This window comes from Equus asinus, chromosome 23, assembly GCF_041296235.1.
Source record: "Equus asinus isolate D_3611 breed Donkey chromosome 23, EquAss-T2T_v2, whole genome shotgun sequence".
NCBI classification, from domain to species: Eukaryota; Metazoa; Chordata; class Mammalia; order Perissodactyla; family Equidae; genus Equus; species Equus asinus.
Genome location: NC_091812.1, coordinates 49,474,191 through 49,497,050, shown reverse-complemented (window position 1 = coordinate 49,497,050; position 22,860 = coordinate 49,474,191). Strand labels below are relative to the sequence as shown.

The following is a 22,860-nucleotide window of genomic DNA, read 5'->3' as shown; positions in this document are numbered from 1 at the left end:
ATCAAGCCATGCTGTAGCAGGCATTCTGCATATAAAGTAGAGGAAGATGGGCACAGATCTCAGCTCAGGGCCAATCTTCCTCAGCAAAAAGAGGAGGATTGGCAGCAGATGTTAGCTCAGGACTACGCTTCCTCAAGAAAAAAAAAGAAAAAAGAAACAAATGGACTACATCAGACTAAAAAGCTTCTGCAATGCAAAGGAAACCATGAACCAAACGAAAAGACAATCCACCAACAGGGAGAAAATATTTGCAAATCATATATCTGACAAGGGGTTAATATCCAAAATATATAAAGAATTCTTACAACTTAACAAAAAAACAAACAAGCCAATCAAAAAATGGGCAAAGGATATGAACAGACGTTTTTCCAAAGAAGATATACAGACGGCCAGGAGACACATGAAAAGATGTTCAACATCACTAATTATTAGGGAAATACAAATCAAAACTACAATGAGATATCACCTTACACCTGTCAGAATGGCTATAATTAAGAAGACAAGAAATAACAAATGTTGGAGAGGATGTGGAGAAAAGGGAATACTCATACACTGCTGGTGGGAATGCAAACTGGTAAAGCCACTATGGAAAACAGTATGGAGATTTCTCAAAAAATTAAGTATAGAACTACCATATGACCCAGCTATCCCATTATTGGGTATTTATCCAAAAAGCATGAAATTAACAATACAAAGAGATTTACGCACCCCTGTGTTCACTGCAGCATTATTCACAACAGCCAATAAATGGAAGCAACCCAAGTGTCCATCAACTGATGAATTGATAAAGAATATGTGGTATATATATATATATACAATGGAAAACTACTCAGCCATAAAAAAGACAAAATCATCCCATTTGCAACAACATGGGTGGACCTTGAGGGTATTATGTTAAATTAAATAAGCTAGAGAGAGAAAGACAAACATCTTATGATTTGAATCATATGTGGAAGACAAACAAACACAAGGATAAGGAGACTAGATTAGTGGTTACCAGAGGGGATGGGGGTGGGGGAGAAGGCAAAATGGGTAAAGGAGCATATATGTATGGTGATGGAGGATAAAAACTAGACTATTGGTGGTCAGCACCATGTGGTCTGTATAGAAACTAATATATAATAATTTACACCTGAAATTACACAATGTTTTAAACCAATATGACCTCAATAAAGTAATTTTTTTAAAAAAGAATGCAAGTAAGAAGTCTATAATTGAGACAGCCAATTTGGCAAACAATTTGGCATATTCTTATAAGCCTGAACATTTGCATATCCGTGACAAGGGATTTCACCCTTAGCAATATATCCTAGAGAAAGTCTTACACATGTGTGTCAGGAGACATGTACTGGAAAGTTCATAGCAGCGCTATGTAAAAATTCCTATAGCTAAACAAATCAAAACAAAAAAAATGTTCATTGACTAAAAGAGTGGATAAATATACTGTAGCTTATTCATGCAATAGACTGTTGCGCAGCAAGGGAAAATAATTATAGCTACACACAACGGTAATAAGTCATCTTATAAATTAAAGTTCAGGGAAAAAAACCTAGTCATAGAGCATGATATACAAAGAGGATATTTTTAAGGTTTAAACAAAAGCAATAGTAAACAATATATTATTTAAGAAAACACAGTTCTAATAGGCAGGAAATAATAAACACAATATCCAAGAGAGTGATTATATTTAGGAAAAATAAGTAAGATGGGATTAGAGAGGAACACACGGGTAGCATCAAGAGTACTGGTGGGTACACAGGCATTACATTTATTCGTTTGTATATTTTAAATATTTAGTAATAAAACATTCTGAAAAGAAAGTGAGAACGTAAGGAAAAACAACATACAACACTACCACTTAGGAAAGGGAGGAACAGAGTTTCTGAAAAGAAATAAAAATAAACAAGCCCGTGGTTAAAATTTGCAACTCCAGTCTTGTGGTCTGCTGTTAGCCACATGGAGTGTATCTCATTCACAGATAAATATAGCAAATTTAAGGCTTAGGTTTCTCTCTTGTCCTCTACTGCAAGATATTCCTTCAAGGCAAGAAACAGCACTCCTGCATGAAAAAGATAAACAATCACTCTGCGATAAGAATAGACAGTCATTCAGAATTCAGCTAGTTAAGAGCTGGGTGCTAAGAAATCAAAGGTCATAGGCTTCAATCCCATATGAACCAATTAGCTTTGCCCTTTTCTATGGCAAAGACTGTCAGTTAGCTCACCAATAATTCTGATTATAAGTGAGATCAGGAAAAAGAGAAGATAAATCACCACCAATGTAGAGGAAAAAAATCTCAAATTTACTAACATGACATAAGAAGTGCTTTTTCTATATAACAATATTGAGCTAACATTTATTACTCCACATGCCCACCAAACCTTGCCTCATGTAACCTTCATAAAACTATGAGGTAGCTACTATTATAATACCCATTTTACAAATGATAAAACTGAGTCGTAAAGAAGTTAAGTAACTTGTCCAAGGTAACACAGATATGGGATCCAAACTCCAGAATTTATGTTGTTATCTATTACTCTATAAATATAACCCCCTAAAATCATGCACGAAAAAGTCCCAGTACAAGCATTTGAAAAAAAATTAATTAGAGATAGGAAAAATGGAAGAAAGTATAAAATCTTCCTACCATTTCCCCAACTGTATAATCCACTTGCAGTTGGATTATAATCTCTTATTAATCAAAGGGTGATTCCTGGACCAGCTATAACAGCATCATCTGAGAACATGAAAGAAATGCAGAATCTCAGCCACAGTCCAGACTCATTGAATCACAATCTATTTTATAACAACCCCCTACTCCAGGTGAATTGGATGTATGTTAAAATTTGAGAAGCACTTACCTAGACTATTCTCAATATCCAGGACACACCACAAACTTCCTACCTCTGGGCCTATTCTAATTTACCTCCAACAAGAAGCTAGAAATTCCTAAATAATTTTCAAACTGATGGAGTCCACTGTCTCTGTGAAAGCTTTGGCAACACCCCTCTTCTCCATACACACGCTCTCTGCAAAGTTTCTCTCCACAAAGCTCAAACTTTGCTCATACTTCAATTACAGTACATTTTATAATAATTATTTTCCTGTCTTGCATACCCATTTATAAGATTCATAAGAGTAGACTGTCTTATTCATCGTTGTATCCCTTCATATTAAACCTAGTACCTAGAATACAGTAGGATTTTAATAAATCTTGAGTATATAACTGAATAATACATGAATGAATGAATAAATGAATGATGGATAAATGGAAGAATGGATAGATGAAAAGATGAGTCTAGTTGGACTGAATCCTAAAGAAGAGTTTTAGCAAGAACATGATAAGGAATGTGTTACTTATTGGTAGAAATTCTGAGTCATCCATTTCTCTTCATTCCTATTACTATTTCCCTAATTCAGGGCTCCCACTTCTCTCTATATAACTTTAGCGTCCTCCTTCCTATTAGGAGAATGCTAGAGTAATCTTTCCTGCTTCAGAAAATGGCAAATCCATTCATCCAGGCAGTTTGGCCTGGAAATCCTGGATTCATTTTTGATTCCTCCCTTCTCATACTTCACATCTAAGCCACCTTCAAATCTTGTGGGCTCTGCCTTTGAATTATTTCCAGAATCAAACTATGTCTCACAACCTATTCTAAGCACCCACTGAGTTTCACATGCACTACTACAATCGCCTCTGAAATTTGTCTCCCTCCTCCCATTCTTGCCTTCCTATAGTCTCTTTTCTGCACTGCTGCCCAAGTGATCCTTCTACAACCTTAAGTTAGATCTTATCATTCTTCTGATTAAAACACCTCAATAGGTTTTACGTTGCTCTCCTATTTAAAACACACCAATGGGTTTCCATCTCACTCAGAGTAAAACTTACATTCTTATGGTGGCTTAACAAAGCCCTAGGAGGCCTGATCCCAAAATTATCTTTCTGAAGTTACCTCTCACTCCTCTGCCCATAGCTCTCTCAGATCTAGCCACACTGACCTCCTGGCTGGGCAAATTCCTACTTCATGAGTTTTGTACTTGCTGCTCCCTCCCTTTGTTTGGAATGCTCTTCTCTCATATATCTAAATGGTTCACTTCCTCCAGTTTTCTTCTCAAATGTCACCTGATCAGAACAGCTTTCTTTCACCACCATGCACAAAATAGCAGCACCAGTCTCTATCATGTTCTCATGCTATATTATTTTGCTTTACAACACTTATCTTACCACTTGACATGTGTGTCTTTGATGGTGACTCTCTGACCTGAATGTATGCTAGATGAACATGAAGACCTTTGTTCCCTAAAGTTTCTTCATCACCAAGAAGTGCCAAACACATAATGGGATATCAATAAATAGTTGTAAAATAAGTTTAGATATATCAATTAATATAAATTAATAGAGTTCTGATTAATAATGATTACTGCTTTTTGCTATAAAATTTTGAAAAGTCCTTAATACATGAAAAAAAACCCTTTCAATTCAAAATTCCTATCTTTAAACATCTACATCAGTCTTCCACATAAGAGAAGAGCCATTATTTAATTAGTCCATAAAATGTATATATTTTAAGGGCATCTTACTAGCTACATAAAGATCCTTATTTAGAGAAATATGCTCAACAATATCTAACAATATTCATCTCATTTTCAAACTCTAGTTACACAGGGCAGGGACAGAAAAATTATTTTCAGTTTTTTCTTTCATTCTCTCAGCTTGAATTTCCTCAAAGTTGAATACAAATACTAAACTAACCAGGCATGAAAAACATTTATCTGATACCTGCATCCAATATATCATATGTGATTCTTGCACCTAATGTTTATGAAAAAAATATAACTATGTTTTATATATTTGTGCATAAATTTATTATAAGTATAATTAACAATCTCTGTCTTAACTACCCCACTAATGAATCTAATGATCAAACTCAAGAGAACTACAAATAGCACTCTGTAACTAAACCAGTGCAGACTTAGGAAAGTCTAGGCACATTCTGAGAAAAGTCAACACATGTGACAGATTCAAGGGCACGTACACTCCCTCTAAATGTAAAATACATCATATCGCATTTTTTAAAATGTGATTCACTTAAATTTACATGTAAAATATTAATATTAATTGCAAAAAGAATTAAGTAAATCTATGCTTGAAAAATCATTGTTATAAAGTTATTATTTGTACTTTTCTGTGTTAACATTCATAATTTCAAAGGCGTGAGGTCCATAATCACTGACTGTCTTCATGGCCTGAAATGAGACCATTCAAACTATACCACAGAGGAAGGAAGAACATATGCAGCTAAACTTTGTGGGAAATATGGCTAAGCTATGAATACATATAAATTCTAAGCTGAAAGACAAATGCTTTTCATGGTTGAAGTATGAGTAACCTGGTGTACAAAAACACATGCATTAAAAAGAAGTAACAGTTCTGGTGGGAACAAAGGCAATGGAGGAGAACCTAGCTTCCTTGTCTCCACACAAAGGTCAATGATTAGACAGCTATCCACAAACAAAAACAGCTCTGGGGGACCTCTAGAGTTCACTTAGTAAATTTTAGCCAAAGAGTAGAACAAAAAAACAATAATCACACAAGAAAAGAAGGAAGATGACCTCATTGTGCCTGCATCATCCCATCTCCTAAGTTGGTACTGTTCAGCACCAAAAAGGAACTTCTCAGCTAGAAAGAGTTTCTCTCACCAGGAAAGGAAGAGCGAGGTGACAGCCAGCTGCTACAGCCTCTCAGGGCACTATGCAAAGGTCCTGCTTCATTTTCACCTCACATAGACTGGCAAAGCTGAGACGTATTGAGCTGGCTAGGAAGAAGGAAGAGAAGCAGAGGCTATTGGCAGACAGGCAATGGGAGTGATGAGAGGTTCACAGAGACCTAATGCACAGACAACTCAGCAGAGTTTGCTACTGATGAAGACAATGGCTAACATAGCTGCAAAGGACCCCCTGCAGATCTCACAAGCTTTTACCTCCACCACCCCAGGAATTTGTGTTAGCTGATAGCCCCAATCTGAGTCCCTCTGCACCTCCCCTCCACTCCTGTTGAAGCACTGGAACCACACCAGAGCCATCCAAGGTCTCTGCAGCTGCACAAGTGTAAGACAGAAGCCAACTAAGTGGTCTCTGCCCATACTGGAGCCTGAGAGCCACACCTACAGCCAGCTGAGGCTACTGAAGCTGTGTGGGTACAAATTGCCAGCCTAGGCCAGTGAGCGCCATCTTCACACTCTCCGTCTGTCCTACTCCAGGTCACTGGTATCCCTCTGAAAGGAGCTTATACACACATCTAATGCCACAGCTTTTTTGCAGCTGCCCCCCATCCCAGGGGACATACCCTTTGATCACTTGGCTCTGGTGGCCAGTGAGGTCTTTGTTAGAGGGTCTAACAGGATTGTAGCAAACAAAGAAACAGTTCTTAACCAGCTATTGCCTCAGGGCTCAGTGCAGAGGAAACAGTTAGAAAGACACAACTCCTAGTCTTTCCCTTAAAGAGACCTATTTGCATATTTTAAAAGCTGCAGCCTTAGCATCAGGCTTCTAATTTAACACACATATAGTGGCTGACTACAATCCTCTCCAGAGACTGGGGAGGCCTGGGGATGCCATTTTGGACCTGCCCTCTGCCCTATTCCAGTTCACTGGAATCTCCCTGAAAGGAGCTTGTGCATACATCTGGTACCCGGCATTTGTAGCTGCCATCCAGAGGATATATCCCTTGATAGCCTGGTTCTGGTGGCCTGTGGGGCTTTTGTTCACACATCAACAGACGAGCAAACAAGGAAACACTTCTTAACTGACTATCCTTCCAGGGCTCAGTACAAAGGGAACAGAAAGAAATGCACACCTACCAGTCTTTCCCTGAGAGGTCATCTGCATACTTTAAAAGCTGTTGCCTGAGGGTCTGGCTTCTAATCAGCCTGCATCTAGGTGCTGACTGAGATCCTCCTGTACAGCATACCGACAAATAGAGGCACACTCTCAACTACGGAGAACCACTAAGAATAAAGAAGCCTGCTTGGATAATCACAAAGGTTTGAGAGACAATCCAGAGCTGGGATCAGGCTAAATGATAAAGTTCATATCCTACTCATTCAAGACTGAGAGAGGTAGTTGTTTTATCTAATGCACAGAAACTAACACAGAGAGTCAAGGAAAATGAAGAAACGAAGGAATATGTTCCAAATGAGAGGACAAGATAAAACCCCAGAAACAGACCTTAATGAAATGGAATTAAGTGATCACCTATGAAGAGTTCATAATAATGGTCATAAAGATGCTCGCCAAGGTAAGCTGAACAAAGCATAGAGAAAGTGAGAATTTCAACAAAGAGACAGCAAATATAAGAAAGTACCGAACAGAAATTACAGAGCTGAAGAATACAATAACTGAACTGAATAATTCAATAAATGGGTTCAACAGCAGACTAGATGAAGCAGAAGAAAGATCAGAAAACTCGCAGGGCAGTGGAGTTGGTCCAATTGGAGGAACAAAAGGAAAAGAGAATTAAAAAGACTGAAGGTAGTTTAAGGGACTTATGTGACAAAATCAAGCCGAACAATATTCATATTATAGGAGTCCCAGAAAGAGAAGAGAGGGAGAAAAGGACAGAAAGTTTATCTCAAGAAACAATGGCAAAAAACTTTCCTAACCTAGGGAAGAAAACAGATATCCAGATCCAGCAAGCATGAGTCCCAAATAAAATGAGTGAAAACAGATCCAGGCACTATAATTAAACAGTCAAAAGTTAAAGACAAGGAGAAAATCTTAAAAGCAATGAAAACAAATTGATATGCACAAGGGAACCTCCATAAGATGATCAGCATATTTTTCAGCAGAAACTTTGCAGGCCAGAAGGAGTAGCATGACATAGGAAAGGGCTAGAAGAAAAGAACTGTCAACCACAAATACTTTTTACCCAGTGAAGTTGTCCTTCCAAATTGAAGAAGAGAGAGTTTTCCAGACAATCAAATGCTGAAGGAGTTCATGATCAAGAGTGGCCTTACAAGAAATGTTAAAGGGACTCCTTCAAGCTGAAACAAAAGGATACTAATCAGTAACAAGACAACAGGTGAAAGTCTAAATCTTACTGGTAAGGGTAAATATACAGTTAAATTCAGAATAATCTCATGTTGTAACGATAGAAGGTAAATCATATAAATCTAGTATGAAAGTTAAAAGACAAAGCAGTAAAAACAATGATGATTACAATAATCTGCGAATGGATACACAGGATAAAAAGATGTAAACTGTGACATCAAAGATATAAAAAGTAGTAAGGAGAATAAAAATGTATAACTTTAATATGCATTTGAAGTTAAGTTGTTATAAGCTTAAAATAGAGTGTTATAAACGTAAGATGTTTATGTAAGCCTAATGGTAATCTAAAGCAAAAACTTGTAATAGATAAAAGAAAAAAGATAAAGAGAAAAGAATCTAAGCAATCACTACAGGAAATTATTATATCAGAAAGGAAGAGATAAAGAGAGGAAGAAATGAAGAAAGGAACAAAGAAATTTCAAAACAGTCAGAAAACAATTAACAAAATGGCAAAGTAAGTCCAAACCCATCAATAATTACTTTAAATGTAATTGAACAAATCCCCTAATCAAAAGACAGAGTTCTTGAATGGATAAAAAAACAAGACCCAAATATTTGCAGCTTATAACAGACTCACTTCAGATTTAAGGGGACACACAGACTAAAAGTGGAGGGATAGAAAAAGATATTCCATGCAAATGGAAACCAAAAGAAAGAAAGGGTAGCTATTCTTATATCAGACAAAATAGATTTTAAGCCAAAGACTATAATAAGAGAAGATCATTATATGACAATGAAGGAGTCAATTCAACAAGAAGATAGACAATTTGTAAATATTTATGCACCTACCATAGGCACACCTAAATATATAAAGCAAATATTAAAAGAACTCAAGAGAGAAAGAGCAATGTAAAAATAGTAGGGGACTTCAATCCCCATCTTTTTCTTTCTTCTTCTTTTTTTTTTTTTGGTGAGGAAGATTGGTCCTGAGCTAACATCTGTACCAATCTTCCTTTACTTTGTATGTGGGACATCACCACAGCATGGCTTGACAAGTGGTGCACAGGTCCACGCCCAGGATCAGAACCCGCAAACCCCAGGCCACCAAAGCAGAACACGCGAACTTAACCACTATGCCATTGAGCCAGCCCTCAATCCCCACTTTTAACATTGGATAGATCAGGTAGAAAATCAATAAGGAAACACTGGACTTAAGTGACACATTCGACCAGATGGACCTAGCAGGTATTTACAGAAGATTCCATCTAAAAACAGCAGAATACATATACTTTTCAAGCACACACGGAACATTTCCCAGGACAGATCATATGTTAGGCCACAAAACAAATCTTAATAAACTTAAGAAGATTAAAATCCTATCAAGCATCATTTCAAACCATAATAGTATGAAACTAGAAATCAGTTATAAGAAGAAACTAGAAAATTCACAAATATGTTAAGATTAAATGACATGCTACTAAACCACCAATGGGTCAAACAAGAAATTGAAAGGGAAAGTAAAAAATACCTTGAGACAAACAAACAAGGAAATACAACATACCAAACTTATGGGATGCAGCAAAAGAAGATCTAAGAGGGAAGTTCACAACAATAAATGCCTGTATTAAAAAAAAAAAGTTGAAATAAGCAATATAAACTTATACCTCAAGAAACTAGGAAAAGAAGAACAAACTAAGCCCAAAGTGAGTAGAAGGAAGAAAATAACAAAGATCACAACAGAAATAAAAGGAATAGAGACTAAAAAGACAATAGAGGGGCCAGCACCATGGCCGAGTGGTTAAGTTCACGCACTCCCCTTTGGCAGCCCAGGGTTTTGCCACTTCAGATCCTGGGTGCAGACATGGCACCGCTCATCAGACCATGCTGAGGCAGCGTCCCACATGCCACAACCAGAGGCACTCACAAGTAGAATATACAACTATGTACTGGGGGCTTTTGGGGAGAAGAATTGAAAAAAAAAAAAAAAAGATTGGCAACAGTTGTTAGCTCAGGTGCCAATCTTTAAAAAAAAAACGACAATAGAAAAGAGCAAGGAAACTAAGAGCTGCGGGTTTTTTTGAAAGATAAATGAAACTGACAAACCTGTAGCTAGACTTAAGAAAAAAAGAGAGAGGATTCAAATAAAGAAAACTGGAAATGAAAGATAAGACATTATACCTAATACCACAAAAATACAAAGGATCATAACAGACTACTATGAAAAATTATACACCAAAAAATTGGACAACCTGGAAGAAATGAATAAATTCCTAGAAACATACAATCCATCAAGACTGAATCACAAAGAAATAGAAAATCTGAACAAATTACTAGTAAGAAGAATGAATCAGTAATAAAAAACCTCCCAATAAAGAAAAGTCCAGGACCAGATGGCTTCAGTAGTGAATTCTACTAAACATTTAAAGAATTAATACCAATGTTTCTCAATCTCTTCCAAAACATGGAAGAGGAGGGAACACTTCCAAACACACTTATGATACCATCATTATCCTGATATCAAAACCAGACAAGATTACTACAAAAAAGAAAATTATAGGCCAATACCCCTGATGAACAAAGATGCAAAAATAATCCAAAAAATATAGGCAAACAAAATTCAACAATACATTAAAAAGATAAGACACTATAATGAAGTGAGTTTATTCCAGGGGTGCAAGAATGATTCAATATCCACAAATCAATCATATGCTACACCACATTAACAAAATGAAGAATAAAAATCATATGATCATCTCAAGATATGCAGAAAGAGTATTTGACAAAACTCAACATTTACTCATGATAAAAATTCTCAATAAACTGAGTACAAAAAGAACACATTTCAACTTAATAAAGGCCATGTATGACAAACTCACATCTAATCTTACTCAACAGTAAAAAATCAAAAGCTTTTCCTCTAAGATCAGAAGCAAGACAACGATGCCCTCTCTTTTATTCAATAGAGTACTAGACAAGCTAGAGCAATTAGGCAAAAAAAAGAAATAAAAGGCATCCAAATCAGAAAGAAAGAAATAAAACTTTCTCTCTTTGCAGATGACATGATATTATATACAGAAAATCCTAAGGAAACACTATTATAACTAATAAACGAATTCAGGAAACTTGAAGGATACAAAATCAATTCACAAAAATCAGTTGCATTTCTATACACTAACAAAGAATTATCTGGAAAAGAAATAAAGAAAACAATTCCATTTACAGTAGCACCAAAAAGAATAAAACCTTAGGAATAAATTTAACCAAGGAGGTGACAGATCAGTATATTGCAAATTATAAGACACTGATGAAAGAAACTGAAGACAACACAAACAACTGGAAAGATATTCCATGCTCACGGATTGGAAGACTTAATATTCTTAAAATATCCACACTATCCAAAATGATTTATAAATTCAATGAAATCTCTATTAAAACTCCAATGGCATTTTTCACAGAAATAGAACAAACAATCTTAAAATTTGTTTGGAACCACAAAAGCCCAAAACAGCTAAAGCAATCTCGAGAAAGAAAAACAAAGCTGGAGGTATCATGCTTCCTTATTTCAAACTGTATTGCAAAGCTATAGTACTCAAAACAGTATGGTATTGGCATCAAATCAGATACACAGATCAATGGGAAGAAAGAGACAGTCCAGAAATAAACCCAGACATATAATGGTCAATTAACTGACAACAAAGGAACCAAGAATGTACAATGAGGAAAGGAGAATCTCTTCAATGAATGAGACTGAGACAGCAACATGCAAAAGAATTAAAATGGACTTCTATCTTATACCATTTGCAAAAATCAATTCAAAATGGATTAAAGATTTGAACATAAAACCTGAAACCATAAAACTCCTAGAAGAAAACATAGGCAATAAGCTCCCTGATATCCAACTTGGTGATGATTCTTTTGGGTTAACACCCAAAGCAAGGGTAACAAAAGCAAAACTAAACATATGAAACTACTGCATACTAAAAAGCCTCTGCACAGCAAAGGAAACCATCAATAAAATTAAAAGGCAATCTACTAGAGAAAATATTTGCACATCATTTATCTGATAAGGGAATAATATGCAAAATACATAAAGAACTCATACAACTCAAAAGCAAAAAAATAATCTGACTTTGAAAAGGGCAGATGATCTGAATAGACATTTTTCCAAAGAAGACACACAGATGGCCAACAAGTACATGAAAAGGTGCTCAACATCACTAATCATCAGGGAAATTCAAATCAACACCACAATATCACCTCACACCTGTTAGAATACCTTTTATCAAAAACAAGAAAGGGCCAGTCATGGTGGCCTAGTGGTTAAGTTCACTGCACTCTGCTTCAGCGGCTGGGTGTGGTTCCTGAGTGTGGACCTACACCACTTGTCTGTCAGAGGCCATGCTGTGGTAGCAGCTCACATACGAAATAGAGGAAGACTGGCAACAGATGTTAGCTCAGGGCAAATATTCCTCAGCAAAAGAGAGGAACATTGGCAACAGATGTTAGCTTAGGTTAAATCCCCCTCAGCAAAAAAAAAAAAGACAAGAAATATAAGTATTGATGAGGATGTGGAGAAAAGGGAACCCTTGTGCACTGTTGGTAGAGATGTAAATTGGTGAGCCACCAAGGAAAACAGTATGGAGGTTCCTCAAAAAACTAAAAATAGAACTACCATATGATCCAGCAACTCCACTTGTGAGTATATATCTGAAGGAAATAAAATCACTATCTTGAAAAACTATCTGCATCACCATGATCATTGCAACATCATTTAGAATAGCCAAACATGGAAACAATCTAATTGTCCATTGATGGATGAATGGATAAAGAAAATGTGACATATGTGTACAATGGAATATTATTCATCCATATAAAAGAGGGAAATCCTGCCACTTGCAACAACATTGATGGACCTTGAGGGCGTTGTGGTAAGTGAAATAAATCAGACAGAGAAAGACAAATACTGTATGAAACATTTATATGTGAAACCAAATAAAAATGAACAGATTGGTGGCTGTCGGAGGTGGGCAGTGGGGAAATGAGTGAAGGTGGTGAAAAGGTACAAACTTCTAGTTATAAGATTAATAAGTTTGGGGATGTGACATACAGCATGGTGACTATAGTTAACAATACTGTATTGTATGTTTGAAAGTTGATGAGAGTAGATTTTAAACGTTCTAAACACAAGAAAAAAAACCTAACTATGTGAGGTGAGGGATGTTAACTAAACTTATTGTAGTAATCATTTTGAAATATATACATATATGAAATCACTATGTTGTACAGCTCAAACTAATATAGCGTTATATGTTAGTTATATCTCAATAAAACTGGGAAGCAAAATAAAAATTGAAAAAAATAAAATCAGACAGCTAAGGCACAAATTGTCAATATAGGTAAAGAAGGATATTTTATAATGACAAAAGGGTGAGTTTATTAAGAAGATATTAGAATTATAAATATATATGCACCTAACAACAGAGTCCCAAAATATGTGAAGCAAAAATGGATAGAATTGAAGAGAGAAACAGACAAAAAATAATAATGGATAAGAACAACTAGACAGAAGATCAGCAAGGAAATACAAGTCCTGAAGAACACTACAAGCCAATTAGACCTAACACTCTACCTGACAAAAGTAGAACACACATTCTATTTGAGAATTCAGTAGATGGTTATAACGTCATATTACCCACAGTACAAGAGAGAATGAGTGAAGTGAAGAAGGCATCTTGGTTGAAGCAAAGAGAGAAAAAACTTTGAAAATATAAAACCTTTTACATATGTTATATATATAAAATCTCTCTATATATAACATATACTAATTTATATATATACATATATATAATCAAAAAAATATGAAAACATAAAAGAGTCAAAAGATACATGAAACATAGTGGAAAGGTCTAATATATGCATAATAGGAATCTCATGAAAGAAACAATGTGCAGAACCCATATTTGAAGAGACTTTTAGCGAGAATTTGCTAAAAAGGAAGAAAACCATAAAGCCACAGCTGGAAAAAAAAACTTTATAAACTCAAAAGCACAAAAAAAAGAAGCCACCACACGAAAAAATCATATAAAAACTGCTGAAAACCAAAAATAAAGAGAAAACATAAAAAGTAATCAGAGAGATGACATGTTAACTTAAAGGAGCAACAGAGAGAGAGACGACTTCTCAACTGAAAACACAGAAGCCAGAAGATAATGTGTATCATCTTTAAAATATTGAAAGAAAAAAAATTACCAATCTACAATCCTAACCACCTGGAAAATACTATTAAGAAATGAAGGCAAAAAAGACCTTCTCTGAGAAATATAAAACAAGAGAATTCATTGGAGCATGACTCTCACTAAAAGAAATACTAAAAGGAATGCTTAATACAGACGGCAAAAGATCCTAAAGGATCTGCAAAACAGAATGCAAAAAAACTGCAAAAAAGAATGAAAAGCACTCAAAAGGGTAAAAATTCTAAATGGATACTGATTTTCAATACCAATAATGTCTTACAGGGTAAAAATATATGCAGGATTAAAATGTAAGATGACAGCAAAAACAAGTGAGGAGATAAAGGAGAGGGTATTAAGTTTCTGGCTCTACATGAAAAGTGATAAAAAGTAAGTTAAAATACACTCTTAAAAAGTCAAAGACTGGGGCCGGCCCATTGGCGCAGCACTTGAGTTCACACATTCCGCTTCAGCAGCCCAGGGTTCACCACTTCGGATCCCTGGTGCGGACATGGCACCGCTTGGCAAGCCATGCTGTAGTAGGCGTCCCACGTATAAAGTAGAGGAAGATGGGCACAGATGTTAGCTCAGGGCCAGTGCTCCTCAGCAAAAAAAGGACGATTGGCAGCAGATGTTAGCTCAGGGCTAATCTTCCTCAAAAAATAAAAAGTCAAAGACTGGGGAAGTTCCACTTAGAATAAGGGCTGAGCTGATCCTATCAGATTAAGCCTCCTGCATATAACTATTTAAACTGTGAGCAAAATATAAAAACAACTACCTAAAGGTAACAGAGAATGATCAAACACAGGAACAATCTGAACAAGAATTGATACTTGGAAAATGGAACAGCATTGAGTAAGTTTCCCATCTTTATGAATTTTTACCTGATGGTGGCCCACAAAAGACACCATGTGAGGAGGATAAAATTCTGATAGAAACTTACAGTCTTACTGGCTTGAAGAACTAGAAGACAAAGCTCAGGCCTACCACTGCAGCTAGAAAAAGAGGAAATTCTAGAAAGGAGAGAGCCAAAACTATGACTGACACTTGAACTATTCATGCATTGGGCAGGCCGCTGAGCAATCCAGATAAGGTTAAAAGAACTTAACAATTGAACTGTACCCCCTTGAAGGGAAACAGGGCTTGAAGTTTAAGTCTAATCTAGTTAAATTCTGATTTAAAAAAAAAAGCTTCAGGCCTTATATGAGTAATACAACAGAAACCAGAATTATCTATAACATATCTGTTACAATATACACCATACAATCCCAAATTATTAGACATAGAGGAAACATTAATATGTCACCCATATTCAAAGCAAAGGAAAACCACTAGTCATCAAGCCCAAGAAGACCCTAAAGATGGAATTAAAATGTAGTGATTTTAAAGAATCCATTTTAACCATTATAACAAGGAAGTAAAGAAAAATACGTTTGTAAGATATGAACAATTAGGAAAACTCCACAGATATATACATACTACAGTAATGACTCAAATGCAAATTCTAGAGCTGAACCATACAACATTTGAAGAATAATTCACAGAAAAGACAAGAGCAAATTGGAGACAACAGAAATGTCAGTTAACCTGAATGTAAATTAATAGAAATTATCTAACATGAAGCACACAGATATTAAAAGATTGAAAAAAATGAAGAGAGACCTACCAATCTATGGGACAACACTGAAAAGTCTAACACAAGTGAAATACGAATCTCAAATGAAGAAGAGAGAAAAGGAGTCAGAAAAATATTTGAGGAAATAATATAAAAAATGTTCCCCACTTTAGTAAAAGAAAATACATACGTATACATACATATACATATATACACATAGATATATATTAATTACAAAAATCAAGAAGCTCAGCAAATCGTGAGAAGGATGAGTACAATAAACATCATACTTGGGAACATCATAGTTAAAACACTTAAAACCAGAGGTAAAATACTGAAGAAAAAGCTATATAATACTGACACAGCACATTTAAGTGAACAACAAAACAAAGTCCCAGTGACTTATGGTCAGAACAGTGGAATTCAAAACACAGAAAAGTGAAATTTTTAAATTTGTTTTTAAAAAATACATAAACAGTCATTTAACCCAAAAGGAGAAAGGAAAAGAGGACAGAGGAACAAAAGCAGGATAAAGGGAAAACAAATGGTAAAATGGTATACCTAAAGCCAATCATATTAATAATTATATTAAATTTAAATGAATTAACACAGCAATTAAAGGAAGAAATTGTCAGAACAAATAAAAATACAGGACTAAACTATGTACACTTTAAATATAAAGACACTTACAGGTGGAAATTAAAAGGATAGGAAAAGGTATATCATGAAAAATGTCATCATTAAAGAGACAGATTGGCTATATTAACATTATAAAATTGGCTTTCAAGTCAACAAAATATTATCATAGTTAAAAGTGACATTTTAAAGGGTTCAATTAATCAGAAAGAAATGACAATCAGAAATATGTATGTGCCTAATAAAACACGTTTAAAGTACATGAAGCAAAACTTGACAAAATTAAGGGGAGAAAGAGAAAAATCTACAATCCTACTGGGAGATTTTAACACCTCTCTCAGAAACTGACAAAAAAACTAAACACAAAAATCATTAAAGACAGAAGATCTGAACACTATCAACCACAAGGACGTGATTAATATTGATATTTAAGGAACATTCCACCCAATAGCTGTAGAATACGAATTATTTCCACGTACGCATAGTTTGTTCACCAAAACCATATGCTGGGCTATACAGTAAGCCTCAATAAATTTCAAAATACAGGAGTCTTACAGAGTACTATCTCTGACCACAGCAGAAGTATACTGGGAGTGAATAAAAATAAGATATATAGGAGAAAAAACCCAAATATTTAAAACACAAACAACATACTTCCAAATAACACAAGGGGTAAAAAGAAAATCACAATGGAAATTAGAAACATTTCTAACTGAATGCTTATTTGTAAAATCAACAACCTGATACTAAAATTTCTATAAAAACCATCAGAGTAAGAATACACAGAGCATTCTTGAAAAAGAATAAAGTGACTTACTCCACCCTCGTGTCAAGAGTACTATAAAGAAACACAAATGAGTGGATATTTTTCTGGACTCTATTTCGTTCTACTGATTATTCTGTCAATCACTAGGCCAATACAACACCACCTTGATTTTTTCAGCTGGAGAAATATGTCTCAAAGTCAGGTAGTGTAAGTCCTCAAACTTTTTTCTTCATAATACTTTGTTTTGCTCTTTTAGGTCCCTTGCATTTCCCTATAAATTTTAGAATTGGCTTATATTTCTCAAAAAACAAAAAAGTCTCCTGGAATTTTGATTGGTATTACATGATAAATAGATGAACCTGGGGAGAATTGACATTTTAACAATACTGCATCTTCTGACTCATCAATGTGGCATAGCTGTCCATTTATGTTATGTTTTTTAATTACACTCTGGTATGTTTTGTACTTTTCAGTGTATAGGTCCAGTGCATGTTTTGTCAAATTTACCCTTAATTATTACATAGGCTTTGGTGTTGTTATAAATGGGACTGTTTTTTTAAGTTCAATTTCTAATTATTTGTTTCTAGTATTTAGAAACACAACTGACTTTTACAAATTGATGTTGTATCTTGCAACACTGCTAAATTTACTTACTATTTCTAGGAGCTTTAACATAGATTCAACAGGGTTTCTAGTCAGATACTCATGTTGTGTGTGAATAAAAAAAATTTTACTTCCTTATTTCTAATTGTTATGATTTTATTTGTTCCTTGCCTTATTTTATTAGTTAGAATCTCCAGTATAAAGTTGAAAAGAACTGACTTGTTTTTTATCTTAGAAGGAAAGCATTTAGTGTTTATTATTAAGCAAGAAATATGTCTTACACAAACTCTTCTAGTGAAGTAAAAAAGAATACTTAGCAATTCATATTAGGATACCAGCATCACCTTGATATCAATCTGACAAGAAACTTTCAAGAGAGGAAAAGTACGGCCCAATATCCCTCATAAATACATATTCAAAAATCCTAAGGAAAATATTAGCAAATTGAATTAGCAATATATGAAAATAATAAAACATTACAATAAAGTTAGGTTTATTTCCGGAATGCAAAATTGAATAATTGAAAATCAATCAATGTAATTCACCTTGTTAACAGAATTAATGAGAAAAGCCTTAGCATCATCTTAAAAAATACACTGTATACACAATACCTCTTCGTGAAAAAGCTTTAAACTATGAATAGATGGGAACTTCCTTAACGTGGTAAAGATATTTACAAAAAACCTATAGCAGACACTGTTTAAAGGTAAAATCGTAAGTTTCAAAAATAAGCAAAACTAATCAGTGAGGACAGAATTCAAAATAGTTGCTTACCTTTGTGGGGGTAGCTACTGATAAGGAACACTAGGTAGGTTTACTGGTCACTGGTAATATTCTACATCTTGCTCTGAGTAGTATATATATGGATGTGTCCACTTTATAAAATGTCACTGAGTTATACACTTAAGGTTTATACACTTTACTATTAGTATGTTACACTTTAAAATTGTTGATGAAAAATTTCAACAATGTTCTTCATTAAACTTTATAAATTATACTTAAAGTTATATTTAAGTATTACGTGCCAACATAGCTAAGACACTTCAAAGAACAGTAAGAAAGTAGGAGTAGATCTACCAAATACAAAGACTTATGAAGCTATATTAATTAAGAGGATGTAACATTGTATAGAAATACAGAGAATATAGAGCTCAGAAAGAAATCATGAATATACTGAACTAGGGTATGAGAGAGAGGTGGCCCAGTACTACACAGGAAAAAGGGGGATTGTTCAACAGGTTGCTCTGGAAAAACTGATATTATGTGGGGAAAAATAAATAAATAAAATGGATCCTTTCTTGGGGCCGGCCCGGTGGCGCAGCGGTTAAGTTCGCACGTTCCGCTTCTCAGCAGCCCGGGGTTCGCTGGTTCGGATCCCGGGTGCGGACATGGCACTGCTTGGCAGCCATGCTGTGGTAGGCGTCCCACGTATAAACTAGAGGAAGATGGGCACGGATGTTAGCTCAGAGCCAGGCTTCCTCAGCAAAAAGAGGAGGACTGGCAGTAGTTAGCTGAGGGCTAATCTTCCTCCAAAAAAAAAAAACAAACAAAAACAAACAAACAAAAAAAATGGATCCTTTCTTTATACTATACTATACGCAAAACACAATTCCAAATGATTGTGAATATAAATGACATAAGGAAAGCATGAAAACTTTTTGAGGAAAACCGAGGTGCAAATCATTCTTGTTTTGGGGGTAAGGAAGGATTTCTTATATGAGATACCAAAGCACTAACTATAAAAGATTAATTTGTCTAAACTAAAATTAATAATTTCTGTTTATCAAATGATAAGTTAAAGAAAATGAAAAGACAAGATACACACTGAGCATTTGCCACAATTTAACCTCCTAAAGATTAATATCAAGAAAATATAAAGCGTGTAACATTTTCACACCCTAAATCCAGGATTTCCATTCCTAGATATATATTCCACAAAAATGTATGCACATGTGTACCAAGAATCAAGTACAAAAACATCAATTGCAGCATTATTCATAATAGCAAAAAACTGGAAATAACCCAAATACTCATCTACAAATGAATGCACAAGTAGTTAATGATATAATCAAATAGGGTAGACTATTTCAAATCAGTAAAAATAAATGAACAGCTATACCAAATGACATAGATGAATCTTATGTGATAAAATGTTTTAGAAAATAATCGAAATGATAAAGAGTTTAGTGGTTACTTCTGGTGAGAGGGGATACCAGATAAGGCAGGAGCATACAAGTAGATGTCAGTCATTAGTAATATCCTATCCTTGGATTAGTTGGTAGGACCAAGGGTGTCGATTATAATAAACAAATTAATTAAAATAAATATAATAGACTTATGCATGGAACATAATACCACGTTCTGAAACAAACTTAATCCAATTCTGTGCACCTAATGTCCAAAAAATGCAATATAATACAAATTTAAAAATTGTTGTCTCAAGGTTGAGTTGCAAGACAAAATATGCCACGTTCAAAAATTATTTTTAAAGGATCATTAAACACGTAAGCACTCTATTATCTGTTTGTATTAATTCCATTTCTAAACTAAATTAGTAAATCCTAAAGTTTAAAGATATGCTGAGTGCCTTAAAAACACTTAAATTTACAGGAATAAGATTTTTTTATAATATATATTTAGAGCTGAAAGTTACCTTGAAGATCACCTAAAAGGGGGACTACTGAACATTTTCTATATGCCAAGCTCTGCACTTAACATGCATCCTCTCACTAATCCTCACAAAACTCTATGACATACATACCATTAATATCAACATTTTATTTGTGAGGAAACTGGCTAAAAGAGTTAATAAATTTGTTCAAGTTCACAAAGCTCACAAGGCAGAGCGGTAATTTGATCCCAGGTTCATTTAAATCCTGAACCTGCATATTTGTTTACACATTTGTACTACCTAAATTAATAGCACAGGGAAAGGTAGAAAGGTCAACTGACCTGTCCCAATCATACGTCAAGGTAGTGGCAGAATTGGGACTAAAAGGGATTAAGTATCATACACCAGGCATTATGGCAAGTACTTTACGAGGCTTCGTATTCAATACTCTCTCCATCCTGTCACCTCATTCAGTTGCAAAGTCTCAAAATGGGCATGACCTATTAATTTGCTCTTCATTATTGTCTATCAGTCAAATGTTTCATCACAATAACTACATCAGATATACCCTGTATTTCTACATACGTTTCTTTATGAATCCATATTATATATAATATTCATGTCTACAAAAAATAGCACAACACAAAATGATCTGCCACAAATTATAGTCTAATATATGCAAATTTATTTAAATTTTTATGTATTAGTCAATAGTAGGAAATGATATAATATGATATTGCACTGGGTAATATTTTTAGAAAATGTCTCTCACCTGTTCTGAGTGGTCTGAATCATTTTCTTGAGGACAAGGATAGGGTGCTCCTTGTGATCCCTGAAGATTTTCCTTTAATTTAGCATTTTCTTGCTCTTTTTGAAATAGCTGATCCTGAAGACTAACAACACTTTGCCGGAGCATAGCTTCACTTGACTTCGTGGTTTCAAAACAAATATGTAACTCATTGTAAAGCTGTTTCAAAAAATACATCCAAATTTATTAATAATCAATTAAATAGTTGTCTGTGTATATAAATACACATATACATATATATAAGGACTGTATATGACATAGTCCTTGCCCTCAAGTTATTTTAATAGTCTCAGAGGGGAAACAAGACATAAACACAAAGAAAACTAAATAATATAATCAAACCTCAATATAAAACTACAATTGATAGTAAAAAGGTAGTATGTGTTATTGGCCAGTGTAATAAAGGAAAAATGTGCTAAATTTCTAAGGAGGATGAAAACACTTTAACCTACCTATATTAATTTTGGAGGGTTTCATAAAAAAAAGGACTTGAACTAAGCCACAACGGTATTTATAGGAATTGAATGAAAACAATAAGTCATTCTAAAGATGGCAGAAATGGGAAAAAATGTCCAGTGATAGGAAGCAACAGGGAGGGAGCGTAGGAAATAGCCTAATTGGACATAATATATACATTACATATACATTTGAAAGAAAAAAAGAAAAACTAAGCCTTTCGTTGAGTTCATTAAGGTTGCCTGATATATTCTCACTTAGTATAAATCAGCATCTGCTGCTGAAGTATGGGAGGAGGGGCAGAAGGAAGAGTCAGAGCCAAGTCAGGCAATAAGATTGTAGACAGAATGTAAAGACTTCTGAATACCAGATTAAGAAAGATGGACTTTTTCCTGTAGACAACAGGAAATCATTGAAGACCTTGAACAGAGTGTGATAAAATAGAAACAATGTTTTAAAGGCTTGATAGACAACCTTAAAATTATTTTAACTCAAGGCAACATGAATTAAATAAATTTAAAACCAGAGTTTATTAAAACTCTGAGACAGCATATGGTATAAGTGGTGTCATACAGAGAGTCATATATGGTTAACAATGGTATTCCTCCAAAACTCATGAACCTACTTGGTGATGAAAATCCTAATTTATGATTGTGATTTAATGAGGCATAACTCAATCTGTGGTAACTGATTTACATAAAGAATTCATACGTATATTTGCTGATGACACTAGGAAAGTGACCCAAGAATTAAGATTTTTTTTAACAAGACTAATAGTGAGATAGTGAGATCTTATAACAAAATCAAAATCCCCAAGAAGAGAATTTCAAAATTATGTAGCTAATACAGGAGGATCATGAAGATGGGGAGAATCTTCCATTAGCTGGCTTTGCCTCATGGGAAGAAACTTAACTACACAAAAGATAGCAGAGTACTTTTCTATATGTATGCTACACTTTCATTTTTAAAAGTTTAAAATAAAAAAGAAGCTTCCGAAACCTCTTTACTTAACGCTTTTTCTCAGCTATATACTTTGTCATGAAAACAAGACCCTCCAAAGCACTCCTCTGACATATAATTAGCTCA

At 34.7% G+C, this 22,860-nt stretch overlaps 1 protein-coding gene across 13 annotated transcripts in view; it reads right to left on the bottom strand.

Moving 5' to 3' along the window:
* The window catches only part of CNTLN (centlein), a 332,812-nt gene that overhangs the window by 205,816 nt on the left and 104,136 nt on the right, over positions 1-22,860 (bottom strand). For all 13 annotated transcript variants that reach the window (XR_011497243.1, XM_070495470.1, XM_070495472.1 and 10 more), the window contains one exon: positions 21,283-21,477. Coding sequence is in view for 12 of the 13 variants with exons in the window: in XM_070495470.1 (XP_070351571.1) it covers positions 21,283-21,477 (195 nt within the window). In the remaining variant the exon portion in view is untranslated. The remainder of the gene's footprint in view (positions 1-21,282; positions 21,478-22,860) is intronic.